The sequence below is a fragment of the Eretmochelys imbricata genome, chromosome 12, assembly GCF_965152235.1.
Source record: "Eretmochelys imbricata isolate rEreImb1 chromosome 12, rEreImb1.hap1, whole genome shotgun sequence".
NCBI lineage: Eukaryota > Metazoa > Chordata > Testudines > Cheloniidae > Eretmochelys > Eretmochelys imbricata.
In genome coordinates this window covers 23,321,384-23,341,311 of record NC_135583.1, presented here as the reverse complement: position 1 = coordinate 23,341,311, position 19,928 = coordinate 23,321,384, and the positions used below count along the sequence as shown (strand labels likewise).

Sequence of the window (19,928 nt, the reverse complement as noted above, 5' to 3'; positions counted from 1 at the left end):
AAATCTGTGAAGAGTAAATATATTGATCAGAAGCATCGAAAACATTTAAACATTTCTGTATATATGATCATTCCTCAGTATAATTTTTTTTAAAAGGCTATAGTCAATCTTTCAGGTTACAAATAATGGGAACTTGTGTTTTATTTTTAAATCCCAATGCTGCTTTGACATCATGCAATTTGTTCAGTATTGTTACTTTGAATAATTTAATTCATATTAGAAAATATTTTTACATAGTTCTGTATATTAAATGCTGAGACTTTAATCCTACCTCATATTCATGATGCCATGAGATTCACATTGTGCTGTCAGTTTAGAACATGAGCATTACCAATTAGTCCGGTGTTCAGGTAGTTTATGAACTAAGGCCCAGATCCTGCAGACTTACCCATGCGCTTAACTTTATGGATGGGGAACGATTCCAGAATTAATTTTCTCAAGTTTAACAATTGCAACATTTCACAGAAACAGGTTAGCTTCCACTGTTATTATGAGAGCCAATGGCCCATATTTTGTGGTCCTTCAATCGAGCAAAACTTCTGTTGTAGTCAATAGGACCTTTGCTTGACTCAAGACCACAGAATTTGGGTCCCAGACATTAGAGATAGAAAAGATTTATTATATCACCGAGGTGCAGACTCTAATGGTATTTAGGCTCCTTACTTCCATTGAAATCAATGAAACTAGAGTGGGCAAAGTATTAGTATATAATGTACTGCAGGAGACAATGCTGTACTAATGGGGTTAGGGACCAGGGCCCAGATCCACAAAGGTATTTAGGCTCCTAATTTTGGAATAGTAGTCAGAAGGTACTTGTTTTTTCTTTAATAGGAATGTAGAATTATGGTGTTTGTATCTGAGAGTTTGGTATATCAGTCAGATGATTTAGAATGAAATAGAATCATCTGGTTTATTGAGCTAATTGTCAATAGACATATTTTTAAAGTTTTTTTTTATTTAATTACTGCTGCAAGTGAACCAGTTAGTTAACAGAACATACTTTATTTTAAATGGAAGAAATAATAGTGACATTAGCAAGTTTTACTGCAAGTATAGAAAATGTCATTCCACCATGTACAGGATGGAATGATGCAAGTTCATTCAACTCTAAGATTTTAATATTTCACAGACTCATATTAAAATGGCTATGCAATATTGATAAGACAATTATTTTGAAATAAAATCTGATAGTATGAAAAAAATGCACATTGCTTAATTTCTTGCTGAATACACAGAATAACATTTTGGTCCCAGGTTAGCATCATAGTCAAAATATTTTTATTTTTGTCACACATTGAACATGTACAATATTATAAAGCTTGATTTTAATAATTGTTATTTGCAAAAATATTCTTCTCAATCCCTTCAAACTGCAATTATAAAGTTCATTCCTAGCATGAAAATCTGTAAACTGAACAGAATTTTCAGAACAAAAGGATTAATTTGTTTCACAAGAAACCAAATTTCATTGTTTAATTCAGCTTTTTTTAAAAGGTATTCGATGAATAAATAAATTGTAATTGCTAGTTAATGTCTTTCAGGTTGCTCATTGAGATGTTATAACATTCTCCCCATATTCTTATTTGTAAAGTTTCTATTTATAATAAGATATTCTAACATGACACAAAAAGCTTTCTAATAGCAGTAAGAATCAAAGTGCAAAATATTTACTTGGTTGGGGGACTGCTCTTGCTCCCATTTAAATCTAAGGCAAAATTCTGGATTATTTGATGAGACTAGGATCTGCTCCTTGATGCAGACTTGCACAAAGGGTTTTTGTTTATTACCATTTGGATTTTATGCATGTAAGTTTCCCTGAACTATGTCACGTTGTACATACAGTTGTACTAGGTATTTTTAGGAGATTAATGGTAGGGTATTAGCCAATTAGGTGGTGCCAATCCTGCTCTCAGACTTCTGATTATCTTTTAATATCACATACCTTAATGTATGCTCAATTGACAAAACTGATGTTGTTGAGACATGGACAAGTTAATGATGTGTAAATCTGCAGTTTACGCTGAGATAGAAAAGTTTAATTTTTTGGAATGATAAGGGATACAGTCCTGCAAAGGCTTATTTATGGGAGTAATCACACTGAAGTAAGAGGAGCTACTTACATGAATAAGGGCTACTCACAGAAATAAAGATTTGAGTAGCTGAGTGCATGTGTCTTGTATACACTACAGATTTACAACTCATTAACCTGAGGCTCATTTTTGAAAATGTCAAATCGTTTACTGTTAAAACACTTATACAACTAACTGAAGACAGACAGTCTACACAGTTCAGGACTTCAAGACAATTAATCATTTATTATCCACCGGATACCAAAACTGCATTCCTTGGACAACCAAAACTCCTACCAAAGTTAATTGAGCACAATAGGAGTAAAAGGTGTGCAAGGAAAACAGGATAAGGTCCTAGCTCTTATTCAGTTCCTTGTAAACTGAATGATGGGAGAGTGCAAACAGTGAACATGAATATCTAGTGATTGGTGGTAGCAATCCAAATCTATAGTATTAAGGTTTTCCTGCAATTTTTTGTGTGCGTGTGTATTTTTAGAAAAGTTGTCAAGCCCTTATAGTTGTGAAGGAGTCCTTCACTTGTAAGTCAATGCACAGCAGTTTCAGCAAGTCTCCATCTAGGCAGACTGGAACAATAGCACCAAAAATACAAACTTTCTCTCTCTTCTCAAAATAATCTGTTTGTGACCATTAAGCAGTCAGATTAATAATCACATACGATATTACCCCAGTAAAATAAGTGAACTGTATTGGTTAAAAATCTACAGCCTTGCTATGAATCCCCACAACACATAAAGACTTAGCCTGGGCTGGACCATATGCAAAATTCACATTAGCATCTTTGAGAATTCCATATGCTGAGGAAGATCAATATATGGCCTTAAATTCAGACTGTAGTAGCATGGATTAGTGTTTCCACTTAGTGTTAACTGACCACTTAAACATGAATGGTCTCTTGAAATATGTGTTAAACATTCTGTTCCACCTTATATTTAGCTGTGATACTCTGAGGATACTTCCCAGACTGAAGAGCTCTGTGTCAGCTTCTCTCTCTCACCAACAGAAGTTGGTCCAATAAACTATAAAAAGAAAAGGAGTACTTGTGGCACCTTAGAGACTAACAAATTTATTTGAGCATAAGCTTTCGTGAACTACAGCATCCGATGAAGTGAGCTGTAGCTCACGAAAGCTTATGCTCAAATAAATTTGTTTGTATTTGCAAAAAGAAAAGGAGTACTTGTGGCACCTTAGAGACTAACAAATTTATTTGAGCATAAGCTTTCATGAGGCTTTATACACTGCTGTAGCTCACAAAAGCTTATGCTCAAATAAATTTGTTAGTCTCTAAGGTGCCACAAGTACTCCTTTTCTTTTTGCAAATACAGACTAACATGGCTGCTACTCTGAAACCAATAAACTATATTAACTCACCTGCCTTGTCTCTCTGATATCCTAGGACCGACGTGGCTACAACAATGTATAGGTTGAAATATGACATACAAGAGCTTTTATTTGCGCTCCAAAAATCTAACTTTACTTGTCTTCACTTTTAAAGGGTAAACTCTGGGGGCACGAGGAGAAAACTGTGGAGTAGCCAACCAGAAACTCCAGTCAATAAGGGCAGAAGCAACCAAAGCAGGGATTTTTGGTCCATTGGAGAACTTTCTACAGTTTTGACCATGCTTTATCTCTCCTGTGTTGCTTGGCTGTTTGCTCCAACCTTCCTGCTCCCCACTCCTCCCTCAGTCTCTTCACCTCAGAAGAGCATCTTCCTCCAATCTTGTCTATTTAGATTGTAAGCTTTTCAGGGCAGGAACCGTCTACTGCTCTGTGTTTGTATGGTACTTATATATAATGGGGGACTCACTCTTGATTGGCCCTTAGGCATAACTGTAATAAACATGGTTAATAATACTATTTTAAATATGTTTGCTATCTTTTGAATCACAAAACTGTTTTATTAAGAAAGCTAACATGATTTTGTTTAAAACACGCATACACACTAATACTGCATATGCCCAGTAACTTCTTGTCAACAAATTTCATGGTGAATTTTAGTAATGCGTCCTTTATGCTCAATTCAGAGGAGTCACTAATTTATCACCCTATAAAGCAGTGCCTTGTCTTTATATTTGCCTGAACAGTACAATCTATGCCCCTGGCATTGTATAGCTCCTCAAGAATCTGTGTGCATAGGAGCAAGTCTACTTTAATCAGAACATAATTTGTACATAATTTGTATATTTAAAAAATGAATACATGCATTTTTATGCAAGAGATCACAGAAATTCTCTTCAAAGTCAGTGTTGTGTCAGTACTCACAGTTTTATTGGGGGAGGGAAAAGAGTTTAAACTGTCTACATGCAAACAATCAAACAAGAACAAAATGTCAAAGTTAGGCTTTATGCTCTGTTCTTACAAAACTGCACAGGCATCCGATTAAAGATATCAACTATAGGCCCAATTTTGCATTTCCAGTCATTTCAATTGGACTAATCAGGCAAATAAAAACAACAGGATTGAGCCCTGCAGTTCTAGTTTCCTCTGGATTCCTGCAGATATAGATCTCATTAACAGTAAGAGGTCAACATGAGATTAGACCTCTATTTGTGCTACAGAAACTGAGGCAGACAAGCTAGAGCATCGGTTTTCACTTTACATGATTTTGTTTGCCACAACCTGTTTTAGAAATTGCTACTTCTAATTTTGGATAAATATTTAATTTTGCAGCTGATGTGAAGTCCAACCACTTGCATGGAAAGAAGAATTTGGACAAGTAGCAAGAATCAGCTTTTCTGCTGGGGAAAATAAAAGGAGATGTATAAAAGAGAGGGATGGAGCCTGTTAATATCTCTCTGTGAAAGCTGTTCTACAGAAGATACTCTCCATCTGCTTTGAAGATTTTTATTGCCTTTAGTGATTATTAATGTGTACCCTGCCAAAAAGTGCAATTAGGGACTGTACAAACAGTGCATTTGGTATCAAATGTTGCACACTCTCCAAGAATTAAGATAAAATAGAGGTTGTTTAATCTTCTTACTGGGATTTTCTATTTTTTCTTCTGGACAGAATATCCTGTGTTTGAGAGGAAAACTCACACACGTGTCCATTAGTTTTGCCACAGACATCCACCTTAGACCCCAAATCCTGTGCAATTCTCAACTACTTTGTAAACATGGACCAGCAATGAACATCAGAGCCTATTAAAGAATAATTTCAGGCTACTGAGAACAGTCATCTATTAATAGCAGACAAATCCCTGCTATAGCCTGTAGTGATAATACCCTGATACTTTGCACACAGTTAACCATTACAAAACCAGCAAAAAGTCATCCTATATTGTAGGCTGATCCGTACCTTTAGAGCTTTCAAACAAACCAAAACCACATACATCCAGATGCTCCACGCATGATCAGATTGTATGCCATCCAGATTTGTTTTATACGCAAGATGTTAAATTGTCAGCTCTTCCAAGTGACCCATCCTGAAGCGATCCATACTGCATGAAATACTTGTGAGAGAAAGTGGTTCTGTCTTGCAGAAACACTAAGCCAGCCTATGAGAGTTTTACCACACACACCGCCAAGACAATAGCGATAATGAGCACCGCGGAGAAAATGATCCCAGCTAGAACTTTGCTGATATCGCAGAAGGATTTGTTTTCCTCCACGGAGATCATGCCAATGGAGGAGGCGCCCACGCTAATGGTGGATTTGAGTTCAGCCCCAGGGTCCTGCTTAGCCTCTACTGTCCATTGGGGGACATTCACCTTCATCTCCATCTCGTACATCATCTCTCCTACTTGGTTGATCTCGTTCTCCAGGTCTTTCAAATCCACTACATCTATGTTGTGTTCAGCCTCGTATTTCATGTTCTGGACGCTCATAGCCCTGGCGGCCACCCCAGAGGTTCCCCCGCTCATGCCCGTCTGGATCAGGTGCTTTTTGGGAACGTTTAGGGGGAACTCCTGGCCCAGCTCCAGGGCTCTCTTCATGTCAATCTCCAGGATCTCCATGCAAGTGGAGAAGATCACCCAGAGCCTCTCGAATTCAGTCTTATCCTCCTTACTCACCGTCTTGTCCTTCAAGACGGCGGTGAGCTTGTTCCTGTTAGCCACCGCCAGCTCCTGGGCTTTCTGCCGAGTCTTCTTGAGCTCCTCCCGCAGGTTCTGCGAGTCCGAGGTGCCCCCGATGGTCAGCACCATGTGCCGATAGCAAGCAGTCACCTTGCTGAGCGCATCGAGCAGCGCTTTGCATTCCTCCTTCACCATGGCTCAGGCAGGCTGCAGATCAGTGCCCCAGCCAGCGGGCTCCAACTGGCGGGCTGCTCGCTGGGTGAACTGGTGTCCCCGCTGGTTGACCTCCCGCGGCTCAGTTCAGATTACCCTCTATTGGATCCAGGGAGCTGCCAGCGCCAGATGTCACCAACACGCATGGTAATCGCGGAGCTCGGATCCCGCATGCAAATACTTAGATCGAGTCCCTTCCGACCGCTCACACGGCTCCAAATCCTCCTACGGTCCATGCAAGCGGGAGAGGAGTTTGGGGAGTGAGTGGCATCGCTTTGCGCACAGTATTCAGCATCCGAGGGAGGACTGCCCCAGTCCCTACTCCAGGTACACCGAGATGGAGAACAGCTGCAGTTTCCTGCAGGCGGCTCCAGTACGAGAAAATCAGATGCACGTTGTTTTTAAATGCACCAATCCGAATCGGCAGGAATGAATTAAAAACAGAGCTAAAAACAAGACAGCCTTTAATTAAAGCCCGAGTGCTGCCACCATGTGTGCCAGGTGACCAGAGGCCGTCTGCAGCGCCTGGGAACTCGCCTGCCCAATACCAACCTGGCGCCTCAGCTGTTGACATTAAATACTGCACAGCTGGAGCACCTGGAGGAGTCACGTGGTGCCGAGCAGGAAGTAGCGCCGCGGTTTCTCTTTCCAGCGAAATACAGCCGCCCTGCTTCTCGGCGTGCCTAGGCTCCGCCTTCGCAGGCTGCTGATTGAGTGGACGCTACCTCCGTCGCGGGAGAAGCCGGGGCTCATTGGCTTGGCGTAGCTGGGGTGCTGTGGTGCGCCGCCCGCTCGGATCCTGGTAGGGCTTGGTTGAAATGCACAGCAGTTATGGGGGGAGCTGGGCTGGACCGCTAGTGGTTCTCTGTGTCTGGGGAGGAAGTGAGACAATGTTACCTTTGTAAGTAAGTAAATTTTCTGGTGTCTGTTGACTCCCTATTTTCTAAATCGGGCTGGGGGGACTTCTCTCCCCCCCCCCCGGAGGGAGTGTATGACTTTGGGGGTTGCTGGGCAAGTGGGGCCCCTTCTCCTGGCCTTGTCAGCACTGACCGAGACGTTTCCTGTGGCAGAGGGTAGCACTTTCGGGGGCTGTAGCTGTCCTTGCGGTGCCCCCAGCTCATCCTTAATAGTGGGGGTGACTGAAAACAGGGTTTGCCGCTGTCACATGGTTTTCATTTTAAATTGTCTTCCTACCAAGGCCTGTGAACTCAAGCTTCGAAAACCACCTTCCATCCTCCTCTGCTACCCCAGCGTGAGAGATGGGATGGAGGGGGAGCGGGAAGCATGTTTTGTTCCAGATCTCTGTGTCCTGGCAGTGCTGTTGCTTCTCTGTGGGAGTTAAGTTACAGCGTAATGCAAGCATGTGGGGCTTGTACACAGAGCTTCGGTTGGCTTCATTTTTATACGCTTCAAGGGAGACACCGTTGCAAAGAGAGTGTGTGTTTTCAGAGAGTGAACGTGTTTCAGAAGGGAAGTATGCAAATTCTTTTTCCACCCTCAACACAGTGCTGGACTCTGGATGGGATTGTTGTAATTGTTTCTCCGGTATAGCAACGTTCACCGTCTTAAATGTTGACACTGCAACTCTGTTGTTGATATCCGATCCAAACTATAGGTTTCTGTCCAAACTGGAGACTTCCAGAGGGCTAATTAAGTCACATTTCTGATTGTCCCATGGGGTGGGGAAAGAGCTCCAAATATAGTTTTGAATTAACTGGGGGGGGGGGGGGGGGGGCATTACATTATGTTGGGATTAAACTGCATGCAGTGTAAACACGGGGTTAAGGGTCTTTGAGTTAAACACAGGGTTATTGGTTTTTCTTGTGGTCCCACTTGCGTTAATAGTTGTTGCTGATTATTTCTCAGACAGTACAAACTTTTTTTCCATGAGTAAATACTGTTTCTATCAGGCTAGGAGAACTGATACTTTTCCGCAGCTTTAATCATAATACTATCTTAGATTTTTTTTTTTTTTTTTTTTTTAAAGAATGCAGAAGGTGACTCAGACTCGTTGGTTCATAGTATCAACACATTTTGCTTCCTTCCGAAGCTTATGATACAGTATGTAGAGTAAAAGGTTGTGTTTCTCTCTTTGAGCTCACTTAAGTGAGTGTGAACTGTTTAGGAAGCTTTGTAGCAAGTATAGATGTTGAGTCAAGAGAGGATTTGTGCTTGGGCTTTTTATAACTGTATATGCAAATTAGCAGTAAGTTAATGTGACAAACTTGAACACTTGTTACAAATTAGTAAAATATTGTGAATTGACTGCTTTGAAAATATATTGTAGAAATACTAATTTAATAGTTTTTAGTGGTGAGTAGTGAATATTTCATACTGTGCTGATTATATTATAATTTTAAAATTTTCTTGGTAGCTATATACTTTGGTAATGGGTGCTCTAGACTCACTTAAATGGTAACAGTGAGTACTGACCACTACACTGTACAGTAACTTATGTTGTTTTGCAACATAGAGTACATATTTATCAACGAGGAGTGCCAGAAAACTTAATTGCCACAGTCTCCACACCTCATTCACCCCTGGTTTAAGGAACAGCCAGATGGCTTGCTGAATTAAGTGACTTGAAATAGATACATTTTCTCTTTTTTCATTCTTTATGGGGATATAAGAATGTAACACATACCATCATAGTGGAACAAAAAATACCATATGTTCTAAGCGGTATCTAGCTTCAGAAACTTCCTTGAAATTTGTCATGGAAGGCCCAAGATCAATTAAGTAGCTGCCTACCCGTTTCAAGGCAATGCTAACCTAGGAAGGCTGAGCCAAAGTATGTGGGATCTTGCATGGGAATGCAATGACACTAGGTGAACTTGAACTACGTGTAAGCAGGTTTCAGAGTAACAGCCGTGTTAGTCTGTATTCGCAAAAAGAAAAGGAGTACTTGTGGCACCTTAGAGACTAACCAATTTATTTGAGCATAAGCTTTCGTGAGCTACAGCTCCCTTCAACGTGTAAGCAAAGATTTGTAATTGCATAATGGTCCTAGTCAGGTGGAAAAAGGATAAGCCCTAGCTCTGGATCCAAAGTCTTATGTGACTTGATGGTGATAAGCTTATGACTATCCAAATTATGCATCCCTTTATACTTATTGAAAGGGTTACATGTAAAAGTCTGATGCACTTCAGTAATAATAAGTTACTTATTTCAGTGCATCAGACCTTTAAATTAGAAAGTCTCCCATCTAGTTTCAGGCAAGTTAACTGGTTGAAGGATTGTCTTTGTCAAGAGGAAACATAATGTTTTAGGAGCTTCTGACTAATTATTTACACCTAGAGGCAGCAATACATAATACCTGTAGTCAGATACTTCTTGACCACAGATCTTTACATGTATTATTACATGGAAGAATAAGAACAGCATTCTTCTCTGGAATACCTGCTTAAGTTGGTGAACATGTTTTCCAATACCACATCGCAGATGGTACCTCTACTGCAGATTCAGCCACAGTTTTGTTATAGGAATTGTCAAATGACAGGTAGAAAATTCTTAAAATCCAAAGACAAATATTGATACTTTTTTTTTTTTTTTAGGGCAGAGTACTCTTGCAAATGTGTTTGGAAAATGTAGTTCTTGAAAGACATTATAGAGAATTACTTGCTAAATCCCATACCCTTAGTTTACCAATGGGTGCCCCCCTGTCCTATGATGATTAAATTATCGAATCATTGAAAACCCTTGTTAATTCTGTTTTATATGATATATGACAAACCTTGGCTCAGATGTACCAACATTTGGTGTAAACTCAAAAGTTGAGTACCATCATCTAACATTTGGGACAATATAAGGGTGGGTTTTTTCAGAGGAGGGGTTGTGTGTTTTTTGTTTTTCATCTAGATATAGCTTGAAAACTTTGAAAATAGAAAAAAAAAATTGGTACACAACTCAAAAAGCCTCAGCCATTATTCAGACCTGTGCTAATATTAGACCAGTTTCCTTCAAATAACAACCAAGAACATATTTCGATTAGTTCTCCACCTGTCTCGGCTGTAACTACTGTGCAAGTGTTTTGAACAGTGGCATGAAAATATTCTTGATTTTGTTTATCACAAAGCAAAGTAGCAGCCAAGTCTGAAGCTACTGCAGTGACAAGTGTACAGGTTAGTTATTCTGGTACACATTGTATTATGTAGCTTTAAAAGGCCAGTATTGCCTGAAATGTCACTAAATGTTTTAGTGAGTAAAAATGAACTGTGGTGGAACTGTTTGTCGTAGTGAAAAAATGGTAGAAACACTAGTATTGAAGTGCAGTACTGCTCTGATAAGTGAATCCAAAAAGTTGTCATAGGACTCCATGATTACCATGTCTCAGAGAACTCAAATGAAAACTTTTAAAAACTTTCCCTTTAATGAGAAAAAATGTCTTTCCCAGTTTCTGGTTTAAAAAAAAAAACTGCACAGGCAGTCCGTTCCACCTTTTTCTTCCACATTACATTTTATGTACTGAATTCCGTACAGACACATTCAAATCTCTTGATCTCCACATGTTGTAATAAATATTTCAATGTATTAACTCATCCTTTTTCCTTTATTTTTTTTCTTTAAAATCAAATACCAAAATATCACTTAATAGCTGAGGACTCCAACCCACAGAAACTGGGCTAAAGGGAGGAAGGAGATAATGAGGGGAAGGAAATTCAGAATTGTGGCTCCCAGAGCAACTGTCATTTGGCCATGTTGCAAGTATTTAACCCCCTGTGCAGCAATATAACACTGTTCAAGCTCAAAGGGACTGAGTTATAATTGTGGAAACTGTTAATGCGATAAGATATTCAAAGTTTAAATTTTCAACCATGATGATATTGTTTGGGGGTGTCATGCAGAGGATAAATTCTATTCTGAAGTCCAAGGTATGTTGTGGGTTTTGTACTCCTTTATTAAGGCACAGTATACATCTGCTATCTTAATTACAGAAGTGTTTTAACTGGTTTTTATTTTTGAATGTGGATTTGTTCATCTGTGTCATTTCATTTTGTTGGTGCTCTAGATCACACTGAACCATGCTCAGAAGTCTGCTTGACCGATGGCAAACGAGTCTATGCTGCTGCCACTAAGCGGTTTAGATCTAGTTATTTGTGATGTGTAATCTGATGTGCTGGGAACTGAAGTAAGATCACCACACTGAACTCTCTTCCTGTGACCATCTGTCAAATCAAAATGATTTTAAATCACTCTGGTCTGTCTTGGATTTGTATTATGTTCTTTTTAGGTCCAGGCAGTGGATTACAAACAGCACATTTATCTAAGCTTATCTATATTCATAAATTAAATTCTGTATTTTGCCCATGAGTTGGGATATGATGGTTGGAGATGGTGTGGTTTCTCATGCACACCTCCCTCTTGTGTTTCTGATCAGCTTTATCACATGGTTAAAGGGACAACTAAAGCTTTTTTTCAGTCTTCTCTTCCAGATAGAAATCTGAAACTCTGTTCCATGGATCTGTGGTAGAAAGGAAGTTGAACTTTCTCCGTAACCTTTCTGAAAAAATAGCTAAGTAAAAACTGTGACTGACTGAAGGACACTTTGTGTTCCCAATTTTTATTTTCTCTTTCCCAGCCTTTGTGGTATAGGAAACTTAAACCCTGTGTTCTAGCTTCTTGACTTAACATATTAATGCTCTTGGAGTTTTTCTGTAGCTTGTGAAATATCGTTTAGCAGTAGCATATGATTAAACAGTTCAGCTATTTATGAATGAGAATAGTTCCTGGCAAGCCAAATGTTAAAATAGCGTACATTGGGAAATACATGATCTTAGAATATAGACACAAATTAGTTTCCTGCTGAGATCCGTGTAACTTTTTTAGTTTGAATCTTTAGACAAGAAACCGTTTTTATATGAGAGCTAAAATCAGGATAACTTTTTTAGTTTTGTACGTATCTTAATATTGCTGCTGCTGGGATAAATTTAAATCTGACTCTCTGGATTGAGCCATATATGTGAATCTCTTCTCCTTTAATCCTGTCCATGCAAAACCCCACATGATAGTCTTGGCAAACATTACTCCCATGAGTAACTCCAGCTTTAAGATCAGACATTTGAATTATTTACATGAGTAAGACTTCTCAAGATCAGAGAAGCAGGTTCTAGCCCAGGTAAACTATAATGATCCTATCTTAATTGTAAATAACACACCAAAAACTACATTAAATGAATGTTAAGGTTGCAAAGTTAAGCACTACAAATTTAGGAAATACCTGAATTAAGATTGCATATGTAACCTTAATTCAGACTACTCCTGTATATGCATTATGTTATCATTTCTAATTACATGATCTCATACTACTTTTTTTCCCACAGGACCCCTGCCTCATTCAGTGCACAGGATGGATAGTACTCTGGGAATGCACCAGGTGGCATTTGAGTCAGGTGGCTTCCTTTTCTTTGCCTCCTGGGTGCCAGCCGGGGGAGCCTTGAGAGCACAGGAGAGAACATGTCTCTGCTCTGTTCCAGGGCCCTAGCCTGTAGTAATGGGAGAAGCAATTGCAGGGAAAATCCTGGTGAGCTGTTGAAGCATGCTCAGTGCAGGCAAAGTCTTCAGAGAATTTAGCTGCCCAACTCTAATAATTTTCTGCTGAATATGTATGAACTGAGACTGGCCAGGCTATTAGCCTTTGGGTAAATTTTTTCTGGGCAAAAGGCACATCCCTGATGCTAGAGCTGACCTCCAATTCTACACCAGTTTTCAAGTCTGTGGTCTGAACCATGGAGCTGCTAGAACTTTTCCATGGAACAGCTGTAGGCCATTTTAAAAAAAAGAATCGTTTCCCTAATCTAATTTTTGGGAACAGCTGAACTATTTTAGCTGAAGCTTTTTGAAGGAGTTCAGCCCAAGGCAGATACCCAGCATTGAAAAATTCAGCCTGAGTGGTTATCCTTTGGCAAAGTTATAAGCAACTGAAAAGGGGGTCTTGCAATGCAAAGTATCAGGCAGCCTTCGCTATAGGCTGCACTACTAACTCTTCCTAGAATAGGGGGAGCTCTCAGTCTGGTATAGGATCATAAGGCTACATCTGATGCATCGTGTAGCTGCCTCTTAGCCTCCAGTTACACTATCTGTTTTGGAAACTCACATCTTTCTGTTACATGCACTTCCTGGACCCAAGGGAGCCTCAAGGAAAGAGGCATTGCCCTTCTGCCAGCATGGCATACAACCAAGAAATGCAGAGGGGGAATATTTCACAGCTCACTAATATGAACAGTGTGAAAGTATGAGAGAATATCTAGCATTTTATTAAAACACAATATGTTAAAACTGCAACTGCATGTAATGAAGAAAATGTTTGATGGGGGAGAAAGAGGGCAGATACATTGGGATTGCAGAATTCAAATCTAAAGGCTCTTGAAAGAGTACCTGGAGCAATAAGTGACCTGTTGTATGCTGTACATATAGAAATAATTAGAATAAATATCTTACCCTTTATCCTCCTACACTAAGTGAATAGTGCCATTGTGTTTTTGCTTCATGGTGTATACAGTACTGTACTAGAAATTTTTTTTCATGACTATGTACTACTTTTTTTATTGGAAATAGGAAAAACTGATTCCAAAATAGGTAGTAAAATAGACTTCCTCTTTATAGAGTGCCTCTGACCTACCCTGTTATAACCAGTAGTGCTTATAAGCTCCAGTCAGACTGTACAAACATGTAAGATATTGTCTCTGCACCAAAGAGCTTACATTCTAACTTGAGACAGGGAGAAACAAGTGTGTAATGAACAATTGGAGGGAATGCGGTGACAGGACTAATCTGTCATGTTAGATGCTCTGACAGTTTGCAAAACTCGAAAGCTCTGGCCATAATAACTTAAATTTTATCATGGGTCATGTTGCTATTTTTCTCTGTGGCCTTGTGAACAGTGATAGAAACAGCTGGAACAGTTTCTAAAGATATCTGATATAGTTCAGTTGTAGATGGGTAGAGCTCTTCAAACTGTCCTGATGTTTGTCTGATGCATCTAAATGCATTTCCCCAAATGACCTCTGTCAAATTGAAAAGGGTGAGTGAATGACTCTTATATTTTTAGGGAAATTAATGTGCTAAAGTTAGGAAAGCTCCTCTAAAACAAAAATATCTTTTTAAATATTGTGGATAGCGCCCAGATTCCAAGATGAGTTCCTCTTTTGAGTGAACTATTGGTCTTAAGTCTAGCCTCTTTTGAACTTGGGGATCCCATTACAAACTTCTGTTACCTTCTGCAAAGGGGATTGTGTAGACTTGCCAAGACGACATACTATTGAATGGTTTCAGAGTAACAGCTGTGCTAGCCTGTATTCGCAAAAAGAAAAGGAGTACTTGTGGCACCTTAGAGACTTACCAATTTATTTGAGCATAAGCTTTCGTGAGCTACAGCTCACTTCATCGGATGCATACTGTGGAAACTGCAGAAGACATTATATACACAGAGACCATGAAACAATACCTCCTCCCACCCCACTCTCCTGCTGGTAATAGCTTATCTAAAGTGATCACTCTCCTTACAATGTGTATGATAATCAAGTTGGGCCATTTCCAGCACAAATCCAGGTTTTCTCACCCTCCGCGCCCCCCCCCCCCCACACACGTGGTCACTTTGGATGGGCTATTACCATCAGGAGAGTGAGTTTGTGTGTGGGGGGGGGGGCACGGAGGGTGAGAAAACCTGGATTTGTGCTGGAAATGGCCCACCTTGATTATCATACACATTGTAAAGAGAGTGGTCAGTTTGGATGAGCTATTACCTCCTCTCACCCCACTCTCCTGCTGGTATTGTTTCATGGTCTCTATGTATATAATGTCTTCTGCAGTTTCCCCAGTATGCATCCGATGAAGTGAGCTGTAGCTCACGAAAGCTTATGCTCAAATAAATTGGTTAGTCTCTAAGGTGCCACAAGTACTCCTTTTCTTTTTGCGTATACTATTGAATGCAAGTTTTGGTTGAGAGCATTGATAAAAGGGTATCTTGTAGCATAGTTTCCTCTGCTACAGTAGTAGTTCTGTGTAAAGGATAAAGGGTAGTGGGGGGAGGAATAGATTGGAAGAATCTAATACATTAGGAATTTATGTCCCAGGCACTTGTAATCTTGACTGACCTCCTTTCCATCCTCTAAGTAAAGTAAAAATTCTGAAGTCATTCCAGAGGCGTCCCATTATGAGCCACTGAACCTCACGTTTGTGAAACGTGTACTGTAGAACTTCTGTTGAGAATTAGAACCTAGGAAGCCATAACTCGCATGGGGTTTTTGCAGCTTTAGAAACCAAGAATTTTATTTCATGCATTTAGTTGTTATAATAAGGACCTTTTTATTTTTACCAAAAGCATACCGTATTTCAGACTTCTTCCATGAGACATGAGCTCATAGACAAACTGAATGTTATAAAACCTGAATTCATTAGGATTGGTTCACAAATGTATTAATGACGGATCAGGTAAAATATGTTTTTAGACTCTCTGGGCCCAATTCTTCCACCTTGAATCAATGGGATTACTTCTGGAGGTAAGGTATTCCTCAGAGTGAGTAAGTGTGGTAGAATGGGACACTAAATTAGTTGTAATAATTGTTAGTGGTGGCTGTCTCAGAGCACCCTTAGTCCATATTCATAGGGAGAAAGGCAGGCTTGAAAGTAGGAATTAGTTTTTGGCTAATTTCTAAAAGAGATGACATAGAGCAGTGTTTCTTAACAACCAGTCCATGGACCCATGCGGGTTCCTGAGATTTCCCTGACAGTTTAGGAAAGGCAGCAAGCTGGTCATTGGTATCAAAAAGCTTGAGAAACACTCACATAGACAACTGTATCCAGAACTTCTTGGTTGTGTGCCTCATTTTAATATTTGATTGGTTCATAATAGATGCACTATTTCATATAATGGAAATTGTTTTCCTTAATTGACTTTTCCCCTTGATAGCTGAGGATAGTGTAATGGAAATACCTGTGTATTGTGCAATTGACATTGGTGTCTGTGTACAGAATACTCATGTTGCCTGTGTGTATGTCCATGTTTCTAAAATAAACAAGAATGTCAGCATTGCATAACCAGACAGATTATAATGTATGTACAAAGAATAATGGTAAAAGTGGTTGTGTTATCTTAGCAGGGTTTGTTTTTGGTACACAAGTTTACTGTAGTAATGAATGTTTTAAAGGTTAATGCGTTTTTTTTGTTTTTCGGACAGCATACTGCAGTAACTCTTTATAATTTTTCTTGAAATTGATTAGATTGGGTTGTTTGAAATCATCTATTTATAATTATAGCAGCATTCAGGCCCCAAACAGGTAGTGGTCAGATTTTATGAGAAGAGATGGTCTCTGTCCCAGTAGCATAAAGTCTAACTTAACACACACGTGGGCGTAAACAGTTGGAAGAACTGGGGAGGGATAATAGTAATAGGAAATGCTTGGTTATGAAGACTAATTTTGCCTGAAGTTCCATAGTTCTGTATCAGTCACTCTATATTAAAGTTAGCTCCACATATTTTGTATCTTGATGTGAGACAAGGAGGGGAGTTTATTATACTTCTAAAACATGAAAGGAAGCATACAAAAAATCATCTTCTATATTCCCAAATGTTGTTGCATCTAAATATGAAAACTAAACAATAAAATATCTGTTTTTAACTTCTGTAATATTAACACTTGTATCTCTTCTAGAAAATACCTTTGGAATCTCTGACATCCATATGGCTATGTATGATGAAGATCTCTTGAAAAATCCTTTTTATTTGGCTATTCAGAAACGTCGTCCTGACCTTTGCAGGAAAGTTGCAGAATTCCATGGTATTGTAAGTAAAGAGCTTGTTTTAAATTGACTGACTACGTACAGAAGCAATAAAATCTCTCAGATTCTCACTGAAGTTTAGGAAGGGGTGAGAGAGAGCCAACAAACTAGATCAAAACTGAAATACATAAAGTATATTACATTCTTTTTATTTTAATATATGCATGAGGTAGTAGATGAAATATATGGGCTTCCATCCTCTAGAGGGATTCTTACAATGATGGTTCATAGCAAGACCCAAAATATAAATGCATTTTTTTTTTTTTTTTTAAATATGGGATTGGCACTCTTGTGTTCATGAACACATTGAAGTTCCTAGCTTGTAAGGGAAGAAAATAATGGTCCTTTGACCAACAAGCTACTTTATTTTATGTGACATGAGGCTATGAATATCATGCCACTGTTGTTTGTGTTCAGTTTTATAGACTCCAGGTGGCTGTTGACTGCACTACTGAAAGGCTATCTGTACTGGAGTTCCGATAAATAAAGATCCATCTTCTTATCAAGTCTTGTTTTCCTTGCTGGTCTGAATAACTTATACTGTTTGTCATAATTATGACCTTGAGAGACTGGGAACCGAAGCATTTTTTCAATTATGTTTTTATATTGTAAATCAGTATGCCCAAATCTGGTCTGGCATTAAAACATCAATTAAGAAAAACCCAATTTATTCCTGCTTTTAAAGTGTTAATAAAATTAGATGAGAGGTAGTGACCTATGACTCCTATGGAGGATGCTATATAAGCTGTATATTGTTTATTTTTCAAGTGCCTAGCCCTAGGATGCAAATGTATTTGCTCAGTAGTTTCTGCATAGCCTTGTCAATACTAGGGTTTTTCTTTAGAACTTCCAAGTGTTGCTAACAGTGATGCAGTTCCATTGATGAGTGCTAATGTAAATGAAGCACCAGCAGCTGAAGGTGTTTTAAGTGCTTTGGTGTTTATACCCTCTTTAAAGCAGGTCTAGACAAAACAGCACTTAATTTGAGGATGAGAGGGGAACTAACCACTGGTTCCTGGGCCTCTGTCTGTGCTAGTTCCCAGGTAGGGGAAACATCCTAGCATAAACACAGTTTGTGAGTAATCCTTGCTTGCAAGGCTAATAATTTTACTGCTTTCTACAGCAATCTGGACAATATTTCTAAATGATCTTGGTTTCTATTTTTATTAGCTACATAGAATCTTAGAGGATGAGCTCTAATTGCAAAGCCTACGAAAGTGTTTTATTCGGTTAAATAACCTCACTTATTTTTGGGCTTTTGGATCATCCATTAGCAATGGCATGGGAAAAATTAGTCAGCCTATTTATCTTAATCTTAGGGAAAGTCCTGATGATAGCTTTTTTTAAATGTAAGTGTCAAATCATTTCTGCTGTGAGCGGTATTCAGAGTTCAGAAACTTAACTATTTGTTGAACATGTGTGTAAGTGACCTGCAGTATGTGGAATACATGGAGCAAGAAAACTGAAATATTGGGGTTGCCACTTTCAGGGGATTTGAGGGGAAATGTTGCGTGTGAAAACAATAAGTTCTTACAACTGTTTTTTTGGTGGAAATTGGGGGAGAGGCAGAAATCTGATTTTTACACAGGCTGTGTCCTAAATCAGTATTAATAATTTAAACTCTAACCCTGTCTACATACACAAGTGGGCCTGTGCAGTATCCATTTTTTTACGACTAGTGTAGGAGGACATTGGACGGTATTGTTGGAACAGGCTTTAACTGTAAAATGTTGTTTTGACACTGTGCCTGTTAAGTTTCTATAAACTGCTCCATTTAAACTTTTAAATGTTGGCAGCACAAAATGAAAATGCACTTTTTTTCCTTTTAAAATTTACCATACTTTTAATTCAGTAATATCTTCTGCTTGTTAAGAAATAAATAAGAGGCAATAGGGTATGCTTTATTTATTTTAAATTGCATGCCAAAGGAATGTAGAGAAGTGGACATTGTTTAGAGTCCCATTAGAGTGCTTTGTGAATGTCTGAAACTGCAGTGATGCTGTTAGAAATGTAAATATTTGCAGAACTTACACTTGTCAAGATTCATGGTATCTGCTGCTGCTTTGTTCATCTTAGGTCTGATCTCTTTATGGAGGTGATTCTGCTGCTGCTAATGGTATTGCTTTTTGTGCCTCCAGAATAAAAGCATTTTTTTTTTTCTGTGAGCAGTGTTAATATTTCTAGAGAGTGCTCTTATCTGAAGAGTAGAAGTGCTTCTGTAAAAAGTATCTTTAAATACTGAAAGGGTTTTAGTTAGTGCAAAAAATTACAATTTTCTCCTGTTCCAGAGAACAGCAGGAATAGACAATGTTGTACTTTGTGACAATATCTTTTATTTGAAAACTAGGCATGTATATTACCAGTTTAAATTAGTTTCTTGATGGAAGAATAGGGGCTCAAAATACTCACCAGGTAGTTTTAATGGTAGGAAGGCAAATTTGTATATATGAGCTAATATGCCATTTGCTCTGGTTCCTTTTAAGACTACCTTTCCTCGCTCTCTGGTGGTTTTGACCTTTTGTGTGGCAAGCATCCAAATGGCGGTGACTTGGGAATGCAAGAAAGAATGGTACTGCTACCTCATTAGTATAACTGTTCTACTGGAGAGAAATATTGGCCTGTGCTAGATTAGCATTTAGTTTTCAGGAGGTAATGCCAAGTGAGATGCTTGTTAATTTCAATTAGATGCCCTGAATTGCTCACTAAAATAACAGCATTTAGCTAGTTTGTTGAAGTGGTGCTTTTAAATGTAGAAACTGGTGTGATCCCAGTGTTTTTAAGTTGTCCCTCCATTGTGTGTGGCATTTTTCTAAATGCATAGCTGATACAGACAGAG

The 19,928-nt window shown here is 38.9% G+C and overlaps 2 protein-coding genes across 9 annotated transcripts in view; one reads left to right on the top strand and one right to left on the bottom strand.

Moving 5' to 3' along the window:
• Positions 1-4,487: 4,487 nt before the first annotated feature.
• Positions 4,488-6,860, bottom strand: RGS9BP (regulator of G protein signaling 9 binding protein). The gene has a single exon (XM_077831111.1). The coding sequence runs from the start codon at positions 6,295-6,297 to the stop codon at positions 5,584-5,586; it is 714 nt and encodes a 237-aa protein (XP_077687237.1). The 5' UTR covers positions 6,298-6,860; the 3' UTR covers positions 4,488-5,583.
• Positions 6,861-6,995: 135 nt separating this feature from the next.
• The window catches only part of ANKRD27 (ankyrin repeat domain 27), a 74,427-nt gene continuing 61,494 nt past the window's right edge, over positions 6,996-19,928 (top strand). The window contains exons 1-4 of one of the 8 annotated variants that reach the window (XM_077831229.1): positions 10,402-11,443; positions 11,735-11,826; positions 12,636-12,704; positions 16,966-17,096. In XM_077831229.1, the coding sequence (XP_077687355.1) occupies positions 12,662-12,704; positions 16,966-17,096 (174 nt within the window). In that variant the 5' untranslated portion in view covers positions 10,402-11,443; positions 11,735-11,826; positions 12,636-12,661. The other 7 variants (XM_077831228.1, XM_077831230.1, XM_077831227.1 and 4 more) reach the window with 7 other exon arrangements.